This window comes from Diospyros lotus, chromosome 12 (genome assembly GCF_014633365.1).
Source record: "Diospyros lotus cultivar Yz01 chromosome 12, ASM1463336v1, whole genome shotgun sequence".
Classification (NCBI taxonomy): domain Eukaryota; kingdom Viridiplantae; phylum Streptophyta; class Magnoliopsida; order Ericales; family Ebenaceae; genus Diospyros; species Diospyros lotus.
Window position 1 is genome coordinate 4257211 of NC_068349.1, and position 24018 is coordinate 4281228.

At 33.1% G+C, this 24018-nt stretch overlaps 2 protein-coding genes across 7 annotated transcripts in view; both read left to right on the top strand.

The window, feature by feature from the left end:
* LOC127814153 (ARM REPEAT PROTEIN INTERACTING WITH ABF2-like) overlaps positions 1 to 3781 on the top strand; it is a 43497-nt gene extending 39716 nt beyond the window's left edge. The window contains exon 6 of one of the 2 annotated variants that reach the window (XM_052355443.1): positions 3648 to 3781. The gene's annotated coding sequence lies outside the window, so the exon portion shown is untranslated. Of the gene's footprint in view, positions 1 to 3441; positions 3577 to 3647 lie in introns of those variants that run through there. The other variant, XM_052355442.1, reaches the window with a different exon arrangement.
* Positions 1 to 24018, top strand: part of LOC127814150 (putative CCR4-associated factor 1 homolog 8) — a 113481-nt gene that overhangs the window by 22702 nt on the left and 66761 nt on the right. For 2 of the 5 annotated variants that reach the window (XM_052355436.1, XM_052355438.1), the window contains exon 2: positions 13101 to 13130. The exons of 1 other annotated variant lie outside the window; for it this stretch is intronic. In XM_052355436.1, the coding sequence (XP_052211396.1) occupies positions 13118 to 13130 (13 nt within the window). In that variant the 5' untranslated portion in view covers positions 13101 to 13117. Of the gene's footprint in view, positions 1 to 13100; positions 13131 to 13270; positions 13317 to 13484; positions 13561 to 13664; positions 13768 to 14837; positions 14908 to 14991; positions 15052 to 24018 lie in introns of all 5 variants that reach the window. 2 more of the 5 variants (XM_052355434.1, XM_052355439.1) reach the window with 2 other exon arrangements.

Genomic DNA, 24018 nt, shown 5'->3' on the forward strand with positions numbered 1-24018 from the left:
TCAATTTTAATTAATAATGTATTGGGATGAACATTATCCCTAATGATCCCAATCTTATGAGTTTTATGATTGCTGGATGCCCGCTTGAGGAGATTTAGGATTGTTCCTTTTTAAAAATGAAAAAAATATTTTTTAGTGAATATTTATATAATAAATTTGGATCAAATCTAGATTTGTTAAACACTTAAAAGTTCATTGGAATTTTACAATTTAGTTTTAATTAAAGAAAATTTTAAACTAAACAAATATTAGTATATCTATATGTTGAGTTAATATGTTAATGATGTTTTAATGATATTCTTGATGATATAATATAAATTTTAATTAATAATGTATTGGGATGAACGCTATTTTTAAGAATCTCAATCTCATGACATTCTAGATGTCCTTTAAGAATCTCAATGTGAGGAGATTTAAAATTCCGATCTCATGACAATATCTCTTAGAATCCCAATCTTATGACATTTAGGATGCTCATTGAGAATTTCATTCGTAAGAGATTTAGAATTGTTTTATTTTCCTCTATAAATATAGGCCCTTAATCTAACTAACAAGGAAAAAAAACAAAAACACTACGAGCTAGTAAATTTGATAAGAAATCATGGAGAGCTCTTCGATTAGAATTAAGCAAGTTTGGGAGTTGAATTTCTACAATGAAATGTTATGTATTAATGACAGACTTGATACGTATCATACTATAGCATTTGATACCGAGTTCCTGGAATTCTTGCATTGGACCCCGAGGCACTCTTCTGAAGAGAAAGTATACGAAGACCTTAAGTATAATGTTGATTAGACAAAAATTGTACAATTGGGATTAACGGTATTTGACGATGAAGGCAATATTGGTGGCACTTGGTAAGTAAATTTTTATAATTTTGTAGTCAACGAGGGCTGTCAAAGTCAATCTTCATTCCATTCATCGCCAAACAAGGACAATGTTGAGAAAAATAGGAATGATAGTTTGAACAAAAAGAGCAGGAGAAGAAGGGATGTAGTTGACATGTTACATTTCTCTATTGTGTTTAACGAGATACTTTCGAATCATAAGGATCTCAAATGGGTCACATTTCACGGCCTCTACGACTTTGCATATCTTTGGAGGCTTTTAGGTGGGCAGAACTTGTCAAATTCGACTTCAGAGTTCGCGGTCATGCTTGGACGTATTTTTGGATTTGTGTACGATGTCAAGTACATGGCTAAATTTTGCGACGGGCTAATAGATGGTGAACTGGGGTTAAAAAGGTTATCGAAGATTTTAGAGGTTGAAAGACTGGGTCGTACTCATCAAGCGAGCTCGGACAGTTTATTGACGACTGCTGTTTTCTTGAGAATGAAGATGGTGTACGGGTTTGAAGAAGAATGCTTCAAGGGTTTTTTGTATGGGATTAATACAAGAATAGAGATTTCTTGCCCCATACTGGTTCGGTTCGGTCTCCCTGTGAATTACCATATCATGCAACGCCTTTGTAATGCGATGTCTTTGCCCACCTGTCTTTCATTGCCAGAAAATCTTATCATTGTGCAACACCTCTATGATATAATGTTGGTACTTGCCCTATTTTGATAAGCTGCTACACAAGCTCTAATGATTTAATTTTCTTAATTATCAAGAAATGTTTGTGATTATGTATCTTTGAACAATTATTAAATTTTTAAAAATATAAATTTTGTTCTTTTCGTGTTGTCGTTTATGTAAAAAAAATTGTTTATATATTTTAGTAAATGCAATAGTGTTATTGTATTTTAATTTGTCTTAACTATTAAATTTATTTTGACCTAAAAAAAACTATTAAATTTTTAATTTTATTTCAATTTATTCTATCCTTAAAGTTTCTAAATTTTTTTTTTTAAAAAAGCTATTCTGGACAGGTCTTGCTTAATATTTTGAAATACAAACATATATACATATACATATAATTTGCTTTTGGTTGATTAATGGAAGAATTTTTTTTACTTTGAAAATATCCTTTTGAAAAACTAAAAGAAAAATTATTTTTTTTAAAAAAAGTGTTATCAATTTAGGAATAGGAAGAAAGAACCGACTAATAAGTTGTCTTCTCTAAGTCCATCTATGCCTACACACACATATATATATATATATATATATATGTTAATGTCTAACTGATATATGGCTGCCTCTGTACAAATGTAGCTGTTTGGAGAGATTTATTTTATTACTCACTCTCTTTAAATGGCATGATGGGTTCAAAAAAATCTTAATTTAAGAGGTGCAATAGATCCCCTGTTACAACTTGAGGGCACAGTAGGTCCCCCCCCCGCCACTCAAGTTAACAGTTATATTATTATTAGTTTAATGGAGAAAAGACCCATCTGGGGTTACGAGTGGCAACGTTCACAAAGGAGCCCCCCTTGAAGCTTTGGCCCCCCATTCCTTCCCCATAGTACGACGCCAACACTCTTATTCTCATTACTTAATTAATTTTATTTATAATTTTGACACTATCCTATTCTTTTGAGTTGAGATGGTTATAAGTCAACTTATTTTAATTTTAAATAAATAAATAATTGTTATAAAATGACTTGAATTAATTTGTTATAAAGGTTTAGTGAGACAATAGTATTTATCTTAAAATTTAAATATTTTAAATTATTTTTCATTGAATTAATTGTTAAACATTTGATTTACTTTAATTCTTTTAAATTATTAAACACCTAAAAATTCATAATTTAGTTTTAATTAAACAAAATTTTAAACTAGATAAATTTTAATGTAGCTATACGTTGACTTAATATGATAATGAAGTTTTAATGATAATCTTGATGATATAATAAATTTTAATTAATAATGTATTAGGATGAACAATATCTCTAATGATTCCAATTTTATGAGTTTTATGATTGCTTGATGCCCGTTTGTGGAGATTTAGGATTGTTCTGTCCTTTTTTAAAAATCAAAAAAATTATTTTTTAGTGAATATTTATGTAATAAATTTGAATCAAATCCAGATCTGTTAAACACTTAAAAATTCATTGGAATTTTACAATTTAGTTTTAATTAAACAAAATTTTAAACTAAACAAATATTAGTATAACTTTATGTTAGAGTTAATATGTTAATGATGTTTTAATGGTAATCTTGATGATATAATATAAACTTTAAGTAATAATGTATTGGGATAAACACTATCTTTGAGAATCTCAATCGGAAGAGATATAGAATTCCAATCTCATGACAATATCTCTTAGAATCCCAATCTCATGACATTTAGGATGCTGCTTGAGAATCTCAATCCTAGGAGATTTAGAATTATTTTGTCCTTTTATAAATAAGGAGGCTTTTAATCTAACTAACAAGAAAAAAAGCAAAAATACTGTGAGCTAGTAAATTTGATAAGAAATCATGGAGAGCTCTTCGATTAGAATTAAGCAAGTTTGGGAGTGGAATTTCTACAATGAAATGTTATGTATTAATGACAGACTTGATACGTATCATACTATAGCATTTGACACTGAGTTCTCGGGATTCTTGCATCGGACCCCGAGGCACTCTTCTGAAGAGAAAGTATACGAAGATCTCAAGTACAATGTTGACCAAACAAAAATTGTACAACTAGGATTAACGTTATTGGACGATGAAGGCAATATTGGTGGCACTTGGCAAGTAAATTTTTATAATTTTGTAGTCAAGGAGGGCTGTCAAGGTCAATCTTCATTTCAGTTATCGCCAAACAAGGACAATGTTGAGAAAAATGAGAATGATAGTTTGAACAAAAAGAACAGGAGAAGAAGAGATGCAGTTGACATGTTACATTTCTCTATTGTGTTTAACGAGATGCTGTCGAATCATAAGGATCTCAAATGGGTCACATTTCACGGTCTCTACGACTTTGCATATCTTTGGAGGCTTTTAGATGGGCAAGACTTACCAAATTCGGCTTCGGAGTTTTCGGTCATGCTTGGACGTGTTTTTGGATCTGTGTACGATGTCAAGTACATGGCTAGATTTTGCGAAGGGTTGATGGATGGTGAATTGGGTTTAGAAAGGTTATCCAATATTTTGGAGGTTGAAAGACTGGGTCGTGCTCATCAAGCGGGCTCAGACAGTTTATTGACGGCTGGTGTTTTCTTGAGAATAAAGATGGTGTACGGGTTTGAAGAAGAATGCTTCAAGGGTTTTTTGTATGGGATTAATGCAAGAATAAAGACTTCTTGCCCCATACTGGTTCGATTCGATCTCCCTGTGAATTATCATATCATGCAACGTCCTTGCAATGCGATGTCTTTGCCCACTTGTCTTCCATTGCCAGAAAATCTTATCATCATGCAATGCCCCTACGATATAATGATGGTACCTGCCTTTTTTTGATATGTTACGACACAAGTTTTAATAATTTAATTTTCTTGATTATCAAGAAATGTTTGTGCTCATGTATTTTTGAACAATTATTAAATTTTTAAAAACATAAATTTTATTCTCTTCATGTTGTCTATGTAAAAAAGAAATTGTTTATATATTTTAATAAATGCAAAAGTGTTATTATATTTTAATTTGCTTTAACTATTAAATTTTTTATTTTATTTCAATTTATTCTTTCTTTAAAGTTTTTAATTTTTTTAAAAAAAGCTATTCTGGACAGGTCTTGCTTAATATTTTGAAATACAAACATATATACATATATATATATAATTTGCTTTTGGTTGATTAATGGAAGAATTTTTTTTATTTTGAAAATATCCTTTGAAAAACTAAAAGAAAAATTATTTTTTTTTTAAAAAGTGTATCAATTTAGGAATAGGAAGAAAGAACCGACTAAAAGTTGTCCTCTAAGTCCATCTATACCTACACACGCACACACATATATATATATATATATGTTAATGTCTAAGTAATATATTGCCGCCTCTGTACAAATTTAGCTGTTTGGAGAGAGGTGCAATAGATCCCCTGTTAGAACTTGAGGGGCACAGTACGTTGTCACGTGGCTGGCTAAGTGGTTCGTTCTATGATGTATAATATATATATATATATATATAGTTATATTATTATTAGTTTAATGGAAAAAAGACCCACCTGGGGTTGGTTACGGGATGCAACGTTCACAAAGGAGCCCCCCTTGAAGCTTTGGCCCACAGTACCGTCCCCAACACTCTTCTTCTCATTACTTAATTAATTTTATTTATAATTTTGACACTATCCTATTCTTTTAAATATTGTTTAATATTATTTATAACAATTATATATGTAAGCGAGTCATCACCTTAACTTTATTATAATATTATTATGAATATTGTATTATGGTCAAATTTATTATCAAAAAAAAGAGATGTGTGTCCACCAATTGAGCTACCACACTACCACTATGGTGATAGCTTAATGAAAAGTTAAACAAAATAATATCACATTATATAATAAAATATTCTAAAATTTGATATATTTCTTATCAACTTATTCAAGTGTTTAATAACTAAAAATAATGTAAAATTATACTTTTTATTTAAAAATAAAATGTATTAAATACACTAAAACATTTGTTAATATTATCTATTTTTTATTTACATAAAAAAACAAATCACGTGGTAGCATTATGTCAGTTTCCCAACTTTATAATGAAAGGAAAAGGAACATATGTAACGAACTGTTGATTTTATTTCCTTTCTAATATCTATTAAATTTATTTTTTTAAAATAATTAAAAAATATCTATAAATGGATTAGATCTAATCCAAATTGATTAGATATAGATTTAGTAATTAATAATTCGATTCAAATTCATTTATAATTAGATTGAACCTACTAGATTCGTATTTTATTAGATTTGGACCAGATTTATAAAATCCATTTTTAACTTTTTTTTAATATAATTTTATATATAAAACACACACATATATATACATGAATACAAAAAAAAACACATGTATATATTTATATGTAAATAAACATATACACATATATATAATGTGTATATGTATATATACAAGTGCACGAACATATATCCAGAATTGCTTTGAGTTTTTAAATTTTAAAAATTTTAAAGAAAGAATAAATTAAAATAAAATTAAAAATTTAATAATTAAGGCAAATTAAAATATAATAACACTATTAAATTTACTAAAATATATAAATAATTTTTTTTTACATAGACGACATCATGAAGAGAACAAAATTTATATTTTTAAAAATATAATAACTGTTCAAAAATCCAGGAGCATAAACATTTCTTGATAATCAAGAAAATTAAATCATTAGAGCTTATGTAGCGGCTTATCAAAACATGGCAGGTACCAACATTATATCGTAGTGGCCTTGCACGATGATAAGATTTTCTGGCGATGGAAGACAGGTGGGCAAAGATATCATATCGCAAAGGTGTTGCATGATATGGTAATTCATAGGGAGACCGAATTGAACCAATATGGGGCAAGAAGTCTCTGTTCTTGTACTAATTCCATACAAAAAACCCTTGAAGCATTCTTCTTCAAACCCGTACACCATCTTCATTCTCAAGAAAACATTAGCCGTCAATAAACTGTCCGAGCCTGCTTGATGAGCACGACCCAATCTTTTAACTTCCAAAATCTTGGATAATTTTTCTAATCCCAGTTCACCATCCATCAGCCCTTCACAAAATCTAGCCATGTACTTGACATCGTATACAGATCCAAAAACACGTCCAAGCATGACTGAGAACTCCAAAGTCGAATTTGGTAAGTCCTGCCCACTTAGAAGCCTCCAAAGATATGCAAAGTCGTAGAGGCCGTGAAATGTGACCCATTTGAGATTCTTATGATTCGATAATATCTCATTAAACGCAATAGAGAAATGTAGCATGTCAACAGCATCCCTTCTTCTTCTGTTCTTTTTGTTCAAATTATTATTCCCATTTTTCTCAACATTGTCCTTGTTCAGCGATGACTTAAATGAAGATTGACCTTGACATCTTTCATTGACTACAAAATTATAAAAATTTATTTGCCAAGTGCCACCAATATTGCCTTCATCGTCAAACAATGTTAATCCCAGTTGTACAATTTTTGTCTGGTCAACATTGTACTTAAGATCTTCGTATACTTTCTCTTCAGAAGAGTGCCTCGGGGTCCGATGCAAGAATCCCGGGAACTCGGTGTCAAACGCTATAGTATGATATGTATCAAGTTTGTCATTAATACATAACATTTCATTGTAGAAATTCCACTCCCAAACTTGCTTGATTCTAGTTGAAGAGCTCTCCATGATTTCTTATCAAGTTATAGTGTTTTTGTTTTTTTCCTTATTAGTTAAATTAAGGACCTACATATTTATTGAGAGACATAAAACAATTCTAAATCTCCTATGATTGGAATTCTAAAGAGGCGTCCTAAATGTCATGAGATTGGGATTCTTAAAAATATTGTCATGAGATTGGAATTCTAGATCTCCTATGATTGAGATTCTCAAATGGCATCCTAAATGTCATGAGATTGTGATTCATAAAGATAGTGTTTATCCCAATACATTTTATTATATCATCAAGATTATCATTAACATATTAACTGAACATATAGCTATACCAATATTTGTTTAGTTTAAAATTTATTCAATTAAAACTAAATTTCAAAAATCGTTTTAAGTGTTTAATAGATCTAGATTTCATCCAAATTTATTCTATAAATATTCACTAAAAACTAAAATTTATTCTATAAATATTCATCCAAATGGGACAAAGAACAATCCTAAATCTCCTCAAGGGGCATCAAGCAATCATAAAACTCATAAGAGATTCGGATGATTAGAGATATTATTCATCCCAATACATTATTAATTAAAATTTAACATTATATCATCAAGTTTATCATTAAAACTTCATTATTATATTAACTGAATTGATAGTTATATTAATATTTGTAAAATTTCAATGAACTTTTAGGTGTTTAATAATTTAAAGGGATTTATGTAAATCAAATGTTTAACAATTAATTCAATGAAAAATAATTAAAAATATTTGAATTTTAGGATAAATATTATTGTCTCTCTAAACTTTTATAACAAATTAATTCAAGTCGTTTTATAACAACTGTTGGTATAATTTAATTTTTATAAAAAAATTAATCAAAAAATATAATTTTACATATAAATATACAATAAAAAAATAACAAACACAAAGTAAACAATTATTAGCAATCTTTATTATTGATTCTATTAAAATCCAAACGTATCAGATTCAAATGCTATAGTAAATGAAATTGACAAAATTTAACATATTAACAAATATTTACGTCTTGTATTCCTATACCAAAATTTAAATATTCCTCTCGTATTTTTTAATTTTTCAAATGTTAAGTAAGTTGGCTCATTCCTATAGCGTTGATAGTGGACCTCGCCCGGCTATGTAGGTTGAGCTGGGCGGGCCTGTAACTTCACCTAGTTATGAGCTTCACGTTGTACTGTCCATGGCCGAAAATAATCGATTTAATTTATTTTTACAAATTCTTGGCATTTTAAAACTTAATAAACCCAAATTTTTAAAATAAGTTAAAATGTATAAGCTAAATTTATTAAAATGCAGCAAATCGGGTTGTCTCCGTAAATTAAATCGAATTAATTAAATGAATATCTCTTTTACTTCAATTAAATTAGAATTTTGAATATATACATAAGTATTAAATAATATGAATATTTAAATTTCAAATAAGATAAACATTTGACACTAATAGACATAAATCTTTAAATGTGAGTTGAATATAAAAGTTTAATTAATAGGTATAAATTTTAAATTTTTGAATTTGATTATGATTAGAGAAAAAAATAAGAATTAACTATAACTCAAACTCACATTAATCATTATATTAATTAATTGATAATTTTAACTAATAGACATCAATAAGTTCATTGTCAAATGATTTAGATTTGGAAAATGAATTATATCATAAACAAATGATTTTGGTTGAAATTTTCCCTAATTAGATCATTTATTCCACATCTATCTAGAAATCATTTATTCTAACCAAAAAATTATTCATGATTTCTTGTCAAATTTCCCTCTTAACGTTATTTTTCCATCTCATGTCTCACACTTTGGTTACTTGCTAAGAAAGCTTTGATGTTCAACACAACATACGCGTGATTGCTTTCATAATTTCATAAGTATGAAGGCAAATATTGTATTTATACGAGTTTCCATCATTTTCAAAGGTAAGAGTCTGTAGAGCCCCTGCTGTCTGCACCTTCACGTCATTGAATTCAAGCAAATTAACAAGTGGTGGGATTCCTGCTTCAACCACTTGTTAATTTGCCCTCCATCACAATACTTACATACAACACTTAATTAGGCCCTCCATTTTAAACTTTGTCCATTTTCTTTTTTTTCCTATTTTTTTTAATTCAACCCACTTAAATACATGAGTTTAGACCTAACTAAATAATCTCTCTCAATTAGGCCCCATCTAAATTAAGGCCCAATGGGCTCTTCTTTTAACTTGTATATATATTTAACTTTACCCCATTGGTCTAACTCACTTCATTACAAAAACACAATTATACCATCCCACCCATGGGCTTAGGCCAAATTTAATAGCCCAATTCAATTGGACTTTTTCCACACAAAATAATATTTCCAACCTTTAATTAGTAAAAGCAAAAATTTAATACCCACATCAAAATACTAATAAACGTCTAAATCTACTAATGTGTCGTTACAGTTTTGATGGCCAAGTGATAAATAAACAACACAATCAGGTTAAATACAAATCACCACACACCAATTTGCCTGGCTCAAAGGCTGCAATAGTTACAAGAAGGCATTGCCCACTCATGTCTGATCCTCCAAACCTTGATGAGAATAATTCATTCCTAAGTCTCTCATATGATTGCTGATATAATATTCTCTTGCCAAATTAATAGCGCAACTAGACAACACGATATATATGAAACTAGTTTCCCCAAAAGAGACATTGGCACTATTTTCCTGAAAACAAGGGGAAAATACACAATAAATCATTAACTATGATACTAACTAACAGCCTCTAGTTTTCAGGATAAGATGCAAACAGTACAACGCACTTCACCATCATTCAGCTAAATCTTTAAACCAGGGGGAAAAAAAGTGAGAGCACTCAACATAATTAAATAACTACACAAAATTAACTCAAATATGCAATAATTCTTTTGGTATAAATATACTAAAAGAAGGAGAACAGGGAATCCAAGCAGTGTAACATTTTGACCCAAAAATTGGCGAGTACTTTTAGATTTATTGGTTTGAAAGAGCTAGGTACACTTAAAAATCAAATCACAATGGAAATTAAAAGATAATCCAGATATTAAAAAGAACCAAAATCAACTTTCTAAAATCTAAATCACTTGATTCTATTACAAGTACATCACTAGAAATCAATAAGTATGTGTAAGTGAAATGATTATTTATGTGAACATGTTTTGTCTACGCGTTAAAAAAATATCAAATTAATGCAATACCAACGACAAATTATTCTTATGAACTGAACAGATAAATTAAAAAAATATATATAGTACGTGGCATTACTTTTACAGCAAGAAGCCCAATTTTAGAAGTGCTTCCTTTCTCGACCTCATGTTCGCAAGGATTCGAAGTATTGTCGCCTTCTCTCAACGGCGGCGGTGCCTGGAGATGCCTCACCAGCCCTGGCACGGCCCCGCATTCAACAATTATACTTATAAATTCTGTTGCGAACAAACAAATCATCAAATATCGGATCCCTTGATCATTAAAAAATTCAAGAACCACAGCCCTTAATGCTGAAAACATACATGCAAGGCTGGCCAACCCTTAAGCCATGTATGCCATGGCATTAGGCCCCCAACAATTACAAGGCCCAAAATTTTAAAAATTTGTAATATTTATGTATATATATATTTTATAATTAATATTTTATTAAAAAAATAAATACAAAACATTATATATATTTTTTAAAATTCCCTTCATCATTTTTTAATTTTTAACCGTTGTTGTGTGTTCCTAAATCCTAATATCCCAAAAAACTCACATATTTATAGAATAAAAAGTTATTCATTATTAGTGAATTTTATCTTTTTAATGCTATCAGTTTAATGTTTTGTTTTATTTTTTTCTATAAAATAAATCATAAATGTATAATTTTTTACTAGCACTGATCTTCTTAAAATTTTAAGAAAAATTAGTTTTGTTTTTTTTTTTGTTTATTATTGTAAGTTTTTTAGCTTTTTTTTCTTATCTCTGAAACATTATATTTTAATTGAAAATTTATTATCATTAAGAGATTATTATATTTTGTAATTGATTGAATTTTAATTTTTTATTTAATAAAATAATAAAATATTTATATAAAAAATATATTATTTATTTTTTTATAAAAAATTTAATACTCGAAGGACTCATCAAATTCTTTCGTTTTAAGCCCCCAACTTTATTGGAACGGTTCTACATACATGCAACGATAATTCTCTAGAACGCATACAAATGTTAACGAAAAATTTAAGAATCGAGCCTTTACTTTATCGTTCTTGGCAAGTTTTGAAATAACATGTACTGCGCACTTGGCAATGGCCCAATTTGCCTCTGTGGACGAGAAAGTAGAGTCGAGATTGCGACCTGAGTGAGAACACCGCTAACGATATCTTCTTCAACTTTACTAGTCGACGCAGTGGCGGCCGTGTGATCGGCATCGAAATCTTCCAATAGCTTCCACTTCTTTGAGTTTCTTCTGGTAGAGCTAATAGGTCTTTTGCATCGATTGTAGCTTTCCATGTCTTTTGTAGATGAGAGAGAGAGGGGGGGAGTAGAGAGAGAGATCCGAAAGGGTACTTTGGGAAAATGGATTGGATTTACGTTCCTTCCCTTTATTTTTGTTCTAAAGCGAACCCTATGGTTGTGGGCTTGGTGTTGGTTGTTATATTTGTTGAAGGGAAAATGGACAAAATGATCATTGAGAGAGAGAGAGAAAGAGAAGAAAGGGGCAAAATCATCATTTAATTACACTTGTAAACTATTCTATCAAACTTATTATGTACAAATAACATTATTCTAAATATATATACATACGTATGGCGTGTCAAGATAATAAACAAAATTGTCCCAAGGTATAAGTCAAGTAATTGGGCCATTATAAGCTGGGATTTATAACAATAGGTCGTAAGTTCAATTTTTTGTCATGCACAGTAAAGTAAAGTTTTCACCTATAATTTATTTTTTCTATTAAAATCAAATATACGAGTGGATAAAGAGTACACAAGGACTATAATTTCAAGATATAAGTAAAATTTTTATCTATAATTTATTTTTTCTATTAAAATCAAAGATACGAGTGGGTAAAGAGTACACAAGGACTATAATTTCAATATATAAATAAAATCAAATCAATGTTTCAATTCTATTTTGTTTTTCTAATTAAATTTGGGTTCACTTTTCACTGTTTATGGGCGATAAAGTGGCGGTGAATGCTCAAGTTAGCACGGGCTTTGGAAAAATTCAAAACCCAATCCATTTCCCCAGCTCTCCGGATCTACCTCCGTACTACCCCCCCTCTCTCATCTACAGAAGACCTGGAAACCAGAATCGGCGTGAAAAACCTACCAGCTTTGCCAGGATAAACTCGATCAAGCGGAAGTTATCGGAGGATTTCGATGCCGATCGAACGGTCGCCCTTGCGTCGACTGGTAAAGCTCAAGAAGATATCGTCCGCAATGTTCTCGCTCAGGTCGCAATCCTCGACTCCACTTTCTCGTCCACCGAGGCGGATCGGGCCTCTGCCAAGTGCGCAGCACAAGTTCTTTCGGAACTTGCCAAGAACGGTAACGCAGATGCTCGATTCTTGAACTTTTCGTTAATATTTGTGTGCGTTCTAGAGAATTATTGCTGCATGTATGTTTTCAGCATCAAGCGCTGTGGTTCTTGAATTTTTTGATGATCAAGGTCTTTGAATGTTTTCGTTATATCCAGGCATGAAGCGGGAATCGCATCACTTGTTGATTTGCTTGAACTCAATGTCATGAAGGTGCAGAGAGCAGCAACAGGGGCTCTGCGGACTATTGCCTTTAAAAACGATGACAACAAAAATCAGGTTTGTGGGATTTGTCTGATTTATATGATTCATATAAATACAACCTTTGCTTTCACACTGCTTATATTATGAAATTATGAATTTAAGGTTTGAAGCGGTTGGCTATGATTTTATCCGGTAACTCTAGTAATTCACTTACATTTGGACATCTTTTTGAACACTTATATGGCCAGAAACAGTTACTGCCCCATTGAGTATTTTTGTCGGGTCCGTGTGATTGGTAAAATCTGGTGCATTCATCCCCTAAAATTAAGAAGGAAGTTTGCTTGCTGGAGCTTTACAACCTGTAATCGGATTACCGAGGTACTAATATTTCATTCAATTTTACTTGCTGTTTTCTTACGGTTTGCTCTTTGCAATGTTTTGTTTTTCAACTCTCATGACTGTATTTGAGTTGCAATTAGCATACTTGTTCTCTCCAACCTTTACCTTGATGTTTTGGTCTTACAAGATTTATGGATGCCTTTACAGATCCTGCTGTTCTGAGAGCCAAAGGGTAGCAGCTTTGTTGCTTGGGCAATTTGCAGCTACTGATTCGGACTGCATGGTGGAGTGAAATAGGTTCCGTATTTGAAGCAAGAAATTACCAAACTTTTATTCAACATCCTGCATTATGCTGCCTCTTACTGCTTTGGAATATGATTTTTGTAGGTGCATATTGTTCGGAGTGGTGCTGTCCCACCATTAATTGAGATTGAGATGCTTCAGTCCCCTGAGCCCAACCTGAAGGAAATGGAAGCATTTGCATTGGGGAGGTTGGCACATGTTTTTATTTTCAACTGTTCATTGCTCGTATCTTTTTTTGGTGCATTTAACTTTGTAGTAAAGCATGATTCAACAAAACCTCCCTTGCTGCAGAGGCTTTGGAATTATTTTCGTTTGAAAAACTGCCAGTTTTCTTTTAATCTTTATCCTTCTTTGAATAAAATCATATCTATTAGGAAAAGAGGAAGGATAACCAGGAATTATGAGCCAGCCTTCAGAGCCTAGAGCGAGGGAAATGGAAAGTAGATTGCTTATGTTACTTCTCTAGAAAGTTTTATCTTGGTCTCTTTTGGCTGCTTAGTCTCTCTGAGTTTTTCTTTAAAGATAGGCTAAAATACAAAGTGGGCATGGTTTACCATGTGCTCTATCGAAAATCTACAGAACACTACAAATTTAAGTTCTGTTCTTCTAATAATAAAAATAACAAACTCTTGAGTCCTGCTTTCTTTATAAATCCTTGCTTTATGCTTTTTTTTTTTTCTTGAAATCACTGAGAAAAGCTTGAGTGGTGGAGTTGATTTATAAATTTTATTTGTCCTTGTTAATTCTTTTGTTGGCAAGATACTAGTGCAAGAAACTTGATACAAGTTACTTTTGCTCCATGGAAATCTAAACACTTGCTATCCTTGTTGTCCCGCCTGTGAAGTTGAAAAATTGTGTTTTATTGGTTGCAATGAAATGCTGTCTTTTTAAGGATACTCATAATCAAGCTGGGATTGCCCATGGCAGTGGTATTGTGCCATTACTGAAGCTTCTTGATTAAAAAGAAAAATGGATCTGCACAACATAATGCTGCTTTTGCTCTGCTCTTTATGGACTTGCAGATAACGAGGTAAAAATTTATTTGGATAATATAAAAACTGAATTTGGGATGTGGCTATGGATAGAGATGGCTAGACCCAGAGTTTTAGAATTCTTGTACCTGACCTCGCCTAGTTTGATTGAGGCATGTGACTTTTATTGTTATATAAAAACTGAATCTGAATTTTAGCATGACATTTTGGTGCCAAAAATTCAGTTGAAAATTGTCATTATTCACTTTCTAGTAACAATCTTTCGGGATAATGTTGCTGATTTTTTTATGTTTGGAGGCTTTCAGAAGTTTCAAGATGGAGACTTTTTTGTGCAAGTACTTTCTCACTTCACTTCAATGTGCCATTTAAGATTATAAATTATAATTCAAGATGGAAATTTTGTTTTTTTTTCCTTGCAGCCAAACAAGGATCCTACAGCCAAGACTAAAAAAAGATTGGAGGAGAAAATCCATGGACGGGTGAGTTTCTTTTTCCTTTTCTTTCCTGGTTGTTACTCTTTCCTTTTGTTGTTTATCTGAATTAATTGTGGGGTTAAAACTTAGAAACACTGATTAATATCCGGGTTTGGGGTTAGACTTTGGCTGCATGCCTGCCAATCGTCCAGCACGTGCACACCTAGAGCAACATATCCCTAATAAAATTCGAAGTCCAAAAATATTAGATTAAAAAAAAGGTTTTGTCATAATCGTCTCGTCTCTTCCTTCCTTGCCCTCATTTTATTGACAAAATTAAGATATCCGATGAACGAAATAGCATGCCTTGTTGCTTGATTCTAATCGAAAAGCTCTCCATACTTCTGTATCAAATTTTTCAAGTTGCAGCGTTTTTTTTTCTTTCGTAGTGAGATTGAGGGCATGCTTTTTTATAGAAAGACATGGAACCATCCTAAATCTCTTAGGATTGAGATTTTTTATAAATAATATTTTTTTAATACATTATTAATTAAAATTTAACATTATATACTAAATCTCCTAAATTAAAGGTTTGCTTATTTATTAGAGGGTATCAAGTAATCCTAAAACTCATAAGATATCCTCTAGATCCTTATAGAATTTTTACTTTTATCTCCTCATCTAACCCCATTTGTGGTGCATATGTACTAAAAATATTCATAGTCATTCTTCCTAGATCAACTTTTACCATAATAATCATATTCTCTATTCTCTTCACATCCACTACCTCATCTACTAAGTTTTTATCCATAATAATTCATACTTCATTTTTCGCTCGATCATTTTCTAGATACTATATTTTATATTTAGTTTTTGATAAAGTTTTTATTTTTTTTCCTACCCATCTCGTCTCTTGGAGGCACATAATATTAATCTTTCTCCTAATTATCACATTTACCACTTCTATAGCTATGTTTATATGTTCTATGACCTAATATTAAATCTATGATTTTGATTTTGGCTTTGACTTTGAATTTGATTTTATTTTTTATTTTAATTTTATTTTTTATTTTTGTTTTGATTTTAGACTAATTTCTTTACTCGCATCCGCCCAAACAAATGCGATGACCCTTGCTCATTTGTCACTATATTCGAGTGCCAATGCAGCAATCCTAACTCACTTCACATGTATGTGTATAGTATATGTATGGTACTAATTTTCTACGTTTATGTTAAGTCTATATATACCTACACATGTACATGTATGTGTATAGTACTAATTTTGTTGGAAACGTCCTGTCTCTCCGTGTATTGTCCTCATTTTCTTGGCAAAATTTAGATATCCCATAAACGGAATATAATGCGTGCCTGTCTGCCTTGTCTGGAATTGCATGACTCCAATTTTTCATTAAACCCACTGTGGCTTTTAGAGCCCTTACAGTCTCGAATTTTTTTGCAGCTCCTTTGTACAAATTGCGGATGCAAATTTGTATCGTTTGCTTTGCATAGAAATCGTGAAGTAGAATGTCACGTGGTTGATTATTTATATATATATATATATATAGGTATTCTATTAGTTTAATGAAAAAAAAAAACCCACTTGGTCTATTTTGTTCACATTCTTAGTCAATTTGTGGACAAGCCCTGACTTCACACCTAAAAGCGGCACAAGAGTTCTACGCTGCATTAAGAAAACACCTAGAGAAGTATTTTTTTTCTCATCCACAAGTTCATTGCAGTTGAATGCTTTTTGTGATGCGGATTGGGCTCGATGTTGAGACACATAAAAATCAATCATAAGCTACTGTATGTTTATTGAAAGTTCCCTCATTTCTTGAAAAACTAAAAGGTAAGCTACTGTCTCCCCAATCAAGTGCAGAGACAGAATATCGGTCCATGGCATATATTTGTTGTGAGGTCATTTGGCTCCAAAACATTTTACATGTCCTTGGAATAAAGCATTCACAACTGATTAAGTTATTTTGTGATAATAAAGCCGCTCTACACATAGCTTCTGATCCAATATTTCATGAACGGACAAAACACATTGAAATTGATTGCCCTTTTGTTCAAATTGGTGTAGTCAAGACTTATCATATATTGACATCAAAACAACTAGCCGACATCTTCACTAAATCATTAAGCATTCCACAATTTTCAAGTCTTATCAGCAAGTTAGGAATGATCAATATCTATTCTAATTTGAGAATGAGTGTTAAGAACCAAGATGCATAAATTAGGAAAATGTGTTAAGAACCAACATCCTCAAAAGCATGACGTTTTCTATGAAAAGTGTTTTAGTTTTTATGATTGTATTTTGTTTGCTTTATCTCCTTCATGTATATATAGCTACTATTGTCTTGTTCAAAGCATATATACAAAAATACACTTTCAAGAATTCTTTCATAGACCTCGATTGCCGTGTAAACACACCAATAGAGGGTTCTCGTGACTGTAAGTAACCCCATTGAGACAATCTTGTTAGCGAGGATGCCCGATATTGCATAAAATGACCAAAAATTTGAAGTCGTTGCCAAATTGCCTGGCACATATATATTATTAATATCCACATTATGTCATTGTATAAATATGTAAGTTAATATACATACATATACACATATGTACAAGTTAATATATAATATATTTGTATATACAGATATATATTTATATAATTACTGTTATAATTATGAACTAGAATTCAAATTTGACCGTGATTGAGATCATTAATTTGACTGTGATTAGGATTTTGAATTTGATTGTCATTAAAATATTAAATTTAATTTTAAATGGGATTTATCTCATTTGAAAAAATATTATCTTGAATTATCTTTTGATCAGAATATGATTTTCTGTGTATATCTATATATGATTTTACGTCAATAAATATGTACTCAATACTCTTGAATTAATTGTAACTATATCATCATTATTGTACCAATATCATCATAGTGATATTTTGTTATTTTTGCCCGTAATTTTTTTTAATTTAGGTTTTTCACGTCAATTTTTATGTCAAACTTGAAGGGGAAGAGAGATGAGAGGTTGTTGGAGGGGGAAGGGATAAAATGGTCATTGAAAGGGGAGAAATGGGCAAAATCGTCATTTAATTTCACCTGTAAACTATTATGTCAAACTTATTTTGTACAAATAGAATTATTCTAAATATATATACATACATCTGGCGTGTCAAGATAATAAACAAAATCGCCCCAGGGCATAGGTCCAGTAATTGGGTCATGATAAGTTGGGATTTGTAACAGTAGGTTGTTAGTTCAATTTCTTGTCATGTGCAATAAGACAGTTTTCACTTGTAATTTACCTATTCTATTGAAATCGAGGATACAAGTAGCGGAAGAGTACGTAAGGGCGATAATCCCAAGATAATAAACAAAATCAAGTCAATATTCAATTCCATTTTGTTTTTCTAAATTTGGGTTCACTTCGGCAGTTAGGGGTCTCTTTTCACTGTTTATGGGCAATAAGGTGGCGACGAATGCGCAAGTTAACACGGGTTTTGGAAAAGTGAAGTGGTGGGAGCACAAGTTACTTTCACTAAAACTCATAAGCAGGCGGGTAGTCTAATTGTGCTCCGAAATAATCCGCCCAATACAAGAACCAACACCAAGCCCACAACCACAAGGTTCGCTTCAAAACATGAACCAAGGAAAGAAACCTAAACCTGAGGGAAATTCTACTCGGAGCTACATTTTTGCTCTTCGCAATCATTAAAATTTTAGATTTTTCTTCCAGTCATGTGATAACTCACTACAACTAATTTTTTTTTTTTTTCAAAAATACCCTATTTTATCACACTTCCGAAATACATCAACAAATAAAATCACGATAGATACATATTGTAACGCCCCGTTTTTTTTTTCTTTCTTTTCGGGCGCGTTATGATTTGGGACAATTTCGGGACAATAAATTTTTCTTTCAAACACTGCATCATTCCTCAAATTCGCCCCAAAATTCCCATACATTAATCTCGAAAGAGAATCACTATACATATCAAATGCGGAAGCAAAGATTGAAACCTGATATCTTAACATAAATCATAAATAAAATCTTACATCTTCAACATTTTTCAAAACATTCAGAATACATGAGCTACATACATTTCATTCTTCATGCACTCTGCTAAGTGTCGTTTCATGCCTCATTTATCCTTGAATCTGCTACAATCTCCACTTGGAACGTTTGAATATTCCAGGGGCAAAACCCAAGTTAGATGATGAATCATCTAAGTAAGGGTACATAATGTTATGTCATGTGTGTATGCAATGTCTTACCTCGTAGGTGTCAACTGCACCCCTTATGTTACCTACCATTTTAGCGGCCCCTTTCTTTCGAAGCCGAGGTGTATGGGTGCACCCTTGGTAAAGTAGCGGTGCTAGTTCGTACTCCCTACGGCCTCAAATGCGAGTGATCAATGATATCAACGTGTATTTATGCATTTCATAGTCATGTCATGGATGCAGTCTACGTGTTGGATACATATCAGGGCATGTCAATATGATGAAAACATTTTCGAGGAACATAAACTAAGCATTTTCTATAAAACTAACTTTAATTGGGGAGTACCACTTACCTTCTCAAGCTTATCGGGCTACCTCGATATCAGTGCCTTGCCTCGATTTGCGTGCCAACCTCAAAATTTGTACCAGTCTCTTCAATTTCAGACTCAAAGTATCCTAATCACCATAATTATTTAAATAAACATTAAAACCTATTTTTCCATAATTTCTGGCATTTTCTATAATTTTCTCTCTATTTCTTTCTATTTTTCCTCAATAATTCCAAATTAAATATTTCTAAAAATATTTTTTCTCAAATATTTCACTACGAAAATTCATAAAATAATATTTTGGAATTTCTAAAATTTTCTAGAGAATTTTACTCACCTTGGCTTAGCATCTCCGGTTTTCTCGATATGCGTGCCACATTCTCGAAATACGTGCCCGAGCCGTTTTTCTTGCCAAAATCTCTGGGATATCATTACATCTTCATTTCCTATTTTTTAGGATTTTTCTAGGACTTTTCAGCATTTTTCTCAATTTTCTTTTCTTTTTCTTCATTTTCTTTCTTTTTCTTTTCTATTTTTCTTTTTCTCTTTTCTTCTTACTGTTCATCTTCCTCCTTCCCTTCACGCACCTGCAACTTCTCTTTTTCATTTCCTTTTCTTTCTTTTCTTCTTTCTTCTTCTTCTTCTTCCTGTTTGCTGTCTTCTTCGCGCAGCCCCTGTGCGCACCCAGCCACCGCCAGCCACTGCCTCGGCCAGCTTCGCCAGCCACCGCGGCCGCCCTCGCCGCTGCTGGCGCCGCCCTCAGCTGTGCCCTCTGTCGCTGCTGCTTGCAGCGGTTGCCATGGTCGCCGCTGCCATGCGGCTGGCTTGGCCGCCTTTGGCCTCGCCTTGCCGGCCTCCACCGAGGGCTGCCCCTGCTTCGCGCCACCACCTACAACTCTTCCGCGCGCTGCTGCTTTTCCAGCTTGCGGGTGCTCCTTCGCTCGGCTACCATGGCCGAGCTTGTTGGAAGCTTGGATGCGGCTATGGCAGCCGCCTGCCGCTTCTCCGACCAGCCTCTCTCCCTCTCGCGATCTCTCTCTCAGCTTCTCTCTATCTCTCTTAATTTTGCTTCCCTTAATTTGCTTTCAGCTCCACGGTTTCTTTCCCTATTTATAGGCATTTCTACTGCCATGGCCATACCTCAAGTCCCCTCAATGCGTGAAGATCACTTTATTAGTAGCTAAGATTTGGCAGAGACATGGCCACCATTTGGAGAGGCATGGCTGATTGCAACAAGGCATGGGTAAAGGTTGCAGGGCATGGACTTAAAAAAGGCATGGGTTGCATTTTACAGAGGCATGGCCTCTGCCATGCGTGTACATATATACATATATATATTTATATATCCTATATTATATTAATACATATATATATAATTATGCTTTAAATCTTAATTTTCTCATAATATCACTTGAATAATTTTCTTAGTAGCAAAATACGCCCCGCTGAATTAAATTGCATTTTAATACTGAAAATCTATAATTAATAACTTTAAGGTTACTCGATTTGGATGATTTTGTCTCAGTGTCCTCACCGAGCTATCGTTTCATCTCGAAACTACTGAAGGGTTGATTCTTACGTAAAACCGGAGCCCCTCTAGGGTTCCGTTGATTTTTTAAGAGTCCCCTACGACAATTTGGTTTTACAGCCTAATTAGTAGTTGTATTTTAGCTGTACTAAAAACTGTTCCTAATTCGATTTCTTTTGATACCATAAATCCTATTTCGGAACGCTCGTCGAAACCATATCATTTTCCTTAGACAATTTCACTCCGAGGCATTCCCTACAGTTGATTCGGTACTTATAACTGCTATCAAATTAATTTTTTCGGTATTCTAAACCTATTAAAATTACGTGGTACGAACATGGGGTATTACATTCTCCCCTCCTTATAAAAATTTTGTCCTCGAAATTTGCCACATGTCCTAAATCTCAAAATTAGAACTCTTGGATCGACCACACTTATCAATCCCTAGACAAGTACACTTGTCAACCATGCATAACTGCATAACTTGGTCCTTGGGCCACGAATCTCAACCTGAACTCCTATCTAAGGCGGTATACATATCATCATAATGAGTCTACAACTCTCACATCCATATCATCAATTTTCAATTATCTTTCCAATCGATATCCTTAATCACGGCACTCATCTAATTCCGATTTCCTATGATGTCATCTATCTTAAACTAATCAATCATGCTTTGATAATCTTCCAACCTTAGCACAAAAGTCCTTGATCTCGATACATCTTGACTTTTTTCAAACTAATCCTTAAAGAAATATTTTTTATGTTATCAAACTATTTCACGAACCCTTGGATCCAGAAACATCACAGTTATATGTCATCACCTATTCTTGAAACTAGCTATGCCTTACCTTAGGTCATCTCAAACTTAATCATTGCTTGATCTTTACTCGAGCCAACCTATTCGAGGTTTCTTATAACTGTTGTTTCCTCATTATCGTAGGTATTTATCACCTAATATAACCTCAAGTTTCTGACAATTGACCATAATCGTCTTCTAATCATGTCATGTAACTATTTTCTCCAGAAATCTTTATTAATAGATTCTATCTGTCTCTAGAACTTCTTTCCGCAACTTCACTTTTAATATCGACCGAAATCTAACGTTGTCTTCCAAGTCTAGCAATACTAATATCCTTGTATCGTTTGCTCCTTTGTTACTTGGTCGACAAGCTAATACCTATTCATAGCTTAAATAATTCATAACATTCTATATCATCAATGTAACCATTTGATCCTCTAATTTCTTGAATTAATTCTCGAGTGATAACATTTCATATCAATTGACTTTAAATATACTCGATCCTTTTTGGAGCAATCGTGTAATACCCCGAGAGCCCAGAGAAGTTAGAATATATCGAGGATAGTGTAAGAAAGGAAACAACACCAGCTGGATACCTTTTGGGCTGAATGTTGGCAAAGAACTCCCAAGTTAAGCGTGCTTGACCTGGGGTAATCCAGGGATGGGTGACCCCCTGGGAAGTTCGTGTAGGCCCATCAGGGTAAGTTGTTCCGGTCCTTCCTATCGCTCGAACGGGATGTTACAAATGGTATCAGAGCCGACCCCCGAGCCTCTGAGCGCGGTGGTGGGGCAAACCTCAGCGAGGAGGCTGAGTCCCGAGGGGAGTGTGAGGCCCCTATGGGGGGTGCGTGTAGGCACCTTAGGCGAATCCCACATCGGCCATGCACGGGGGAGATCTGAGACCGGTTGTAAGGTCGTATGACGAGGACGTCATGTGCTTAAGGGGGGGAGAATGTAATACCCCGAGAGCCCAGAGAAGTTAGAATATATCGAGGATAGTGTAAGAAAGGAAACAACACCAGCTGGATACCTTTTGGGCTGAATGTTGGCAAAGAACTCCCAAGTTAAGCGTGCTTGACCTGGGGTAATCCAGGGATGGGTGACCCCCTGGGAAGTTCGTGTAGGCCCATCAGGGTAAGTTGTTCCGGTCCTTCCTATCGCTCGAACGGGATGTTACAAATCGACCTTTGCTTGAACCAACCTCTACTCAAAGCATTTGGCTCGTCTCCTGGAAATCTACTGGGATATCTAACTTTTCGAAACTTTCAATCCTCGACCGCACATCAATCGTAATTATCCTAGCCTCTTACAGCTGTTTATAATTCATCAAATTTGAGGTAAAGATATTGACTCTTAGTTATCACCTCTTTCAAAGCTCGATAATTTATGTCCTCAATCAAGCCATTATAGTTAAGCGTCTAATAATCTTAAACTATTATTGGCAATTTTATCATTAAGAAATAATCTCAATAAATCTTCCGAGAGCACATTCTAATATTTTTCTCACTTCCTAAATTTTCTCACGGATTTCATTGACCACAAGTGCCTGTACCACATATTGACAGGCTCCTTATTTATTTACTTCACTTTAGTGATCATCTAGCTACATATCTCCCGATTTGCCCATCAGGGCTATCTAGATTAACCGTTTAGCCCAACAGGATTTCCATTCTCTCAAAATCAAAAATTCTAGATCTCCAATAAATTTTGATCTATTAAGAACACGGCGTTTCCTACTGCAATCTGACATCCTGACACATTTACCATCAATTGATTCTCTCAATCACATTTAAGACTCGCACAATCTTTCAGACGACAATTCATAACTTTACTGCCAGCTAGAGCAGACAGGTACTTACGTCACCTACGGTACTTCAATCTTTACCTGTAAAATTTTTTTACCTAAAAACTCTAAAGTTTTCTCATGAATCCTTATATTCTCAATCAATCTTTTTTTTTTTTTTTCAAGAAATTCCTCAAGAGTTTTAAACCGATTTGTCTTCGAAAATCTCGAATCAGACCACGATATTTGGTTCCAATCATCTTCTGTGAATTCTATTTCCTTGTAATTATGGCTCCCAATCCACCTTTTATCATAGCATTTCTGAGTTCTCCTCGTCGGGTTGACCACTAACAATT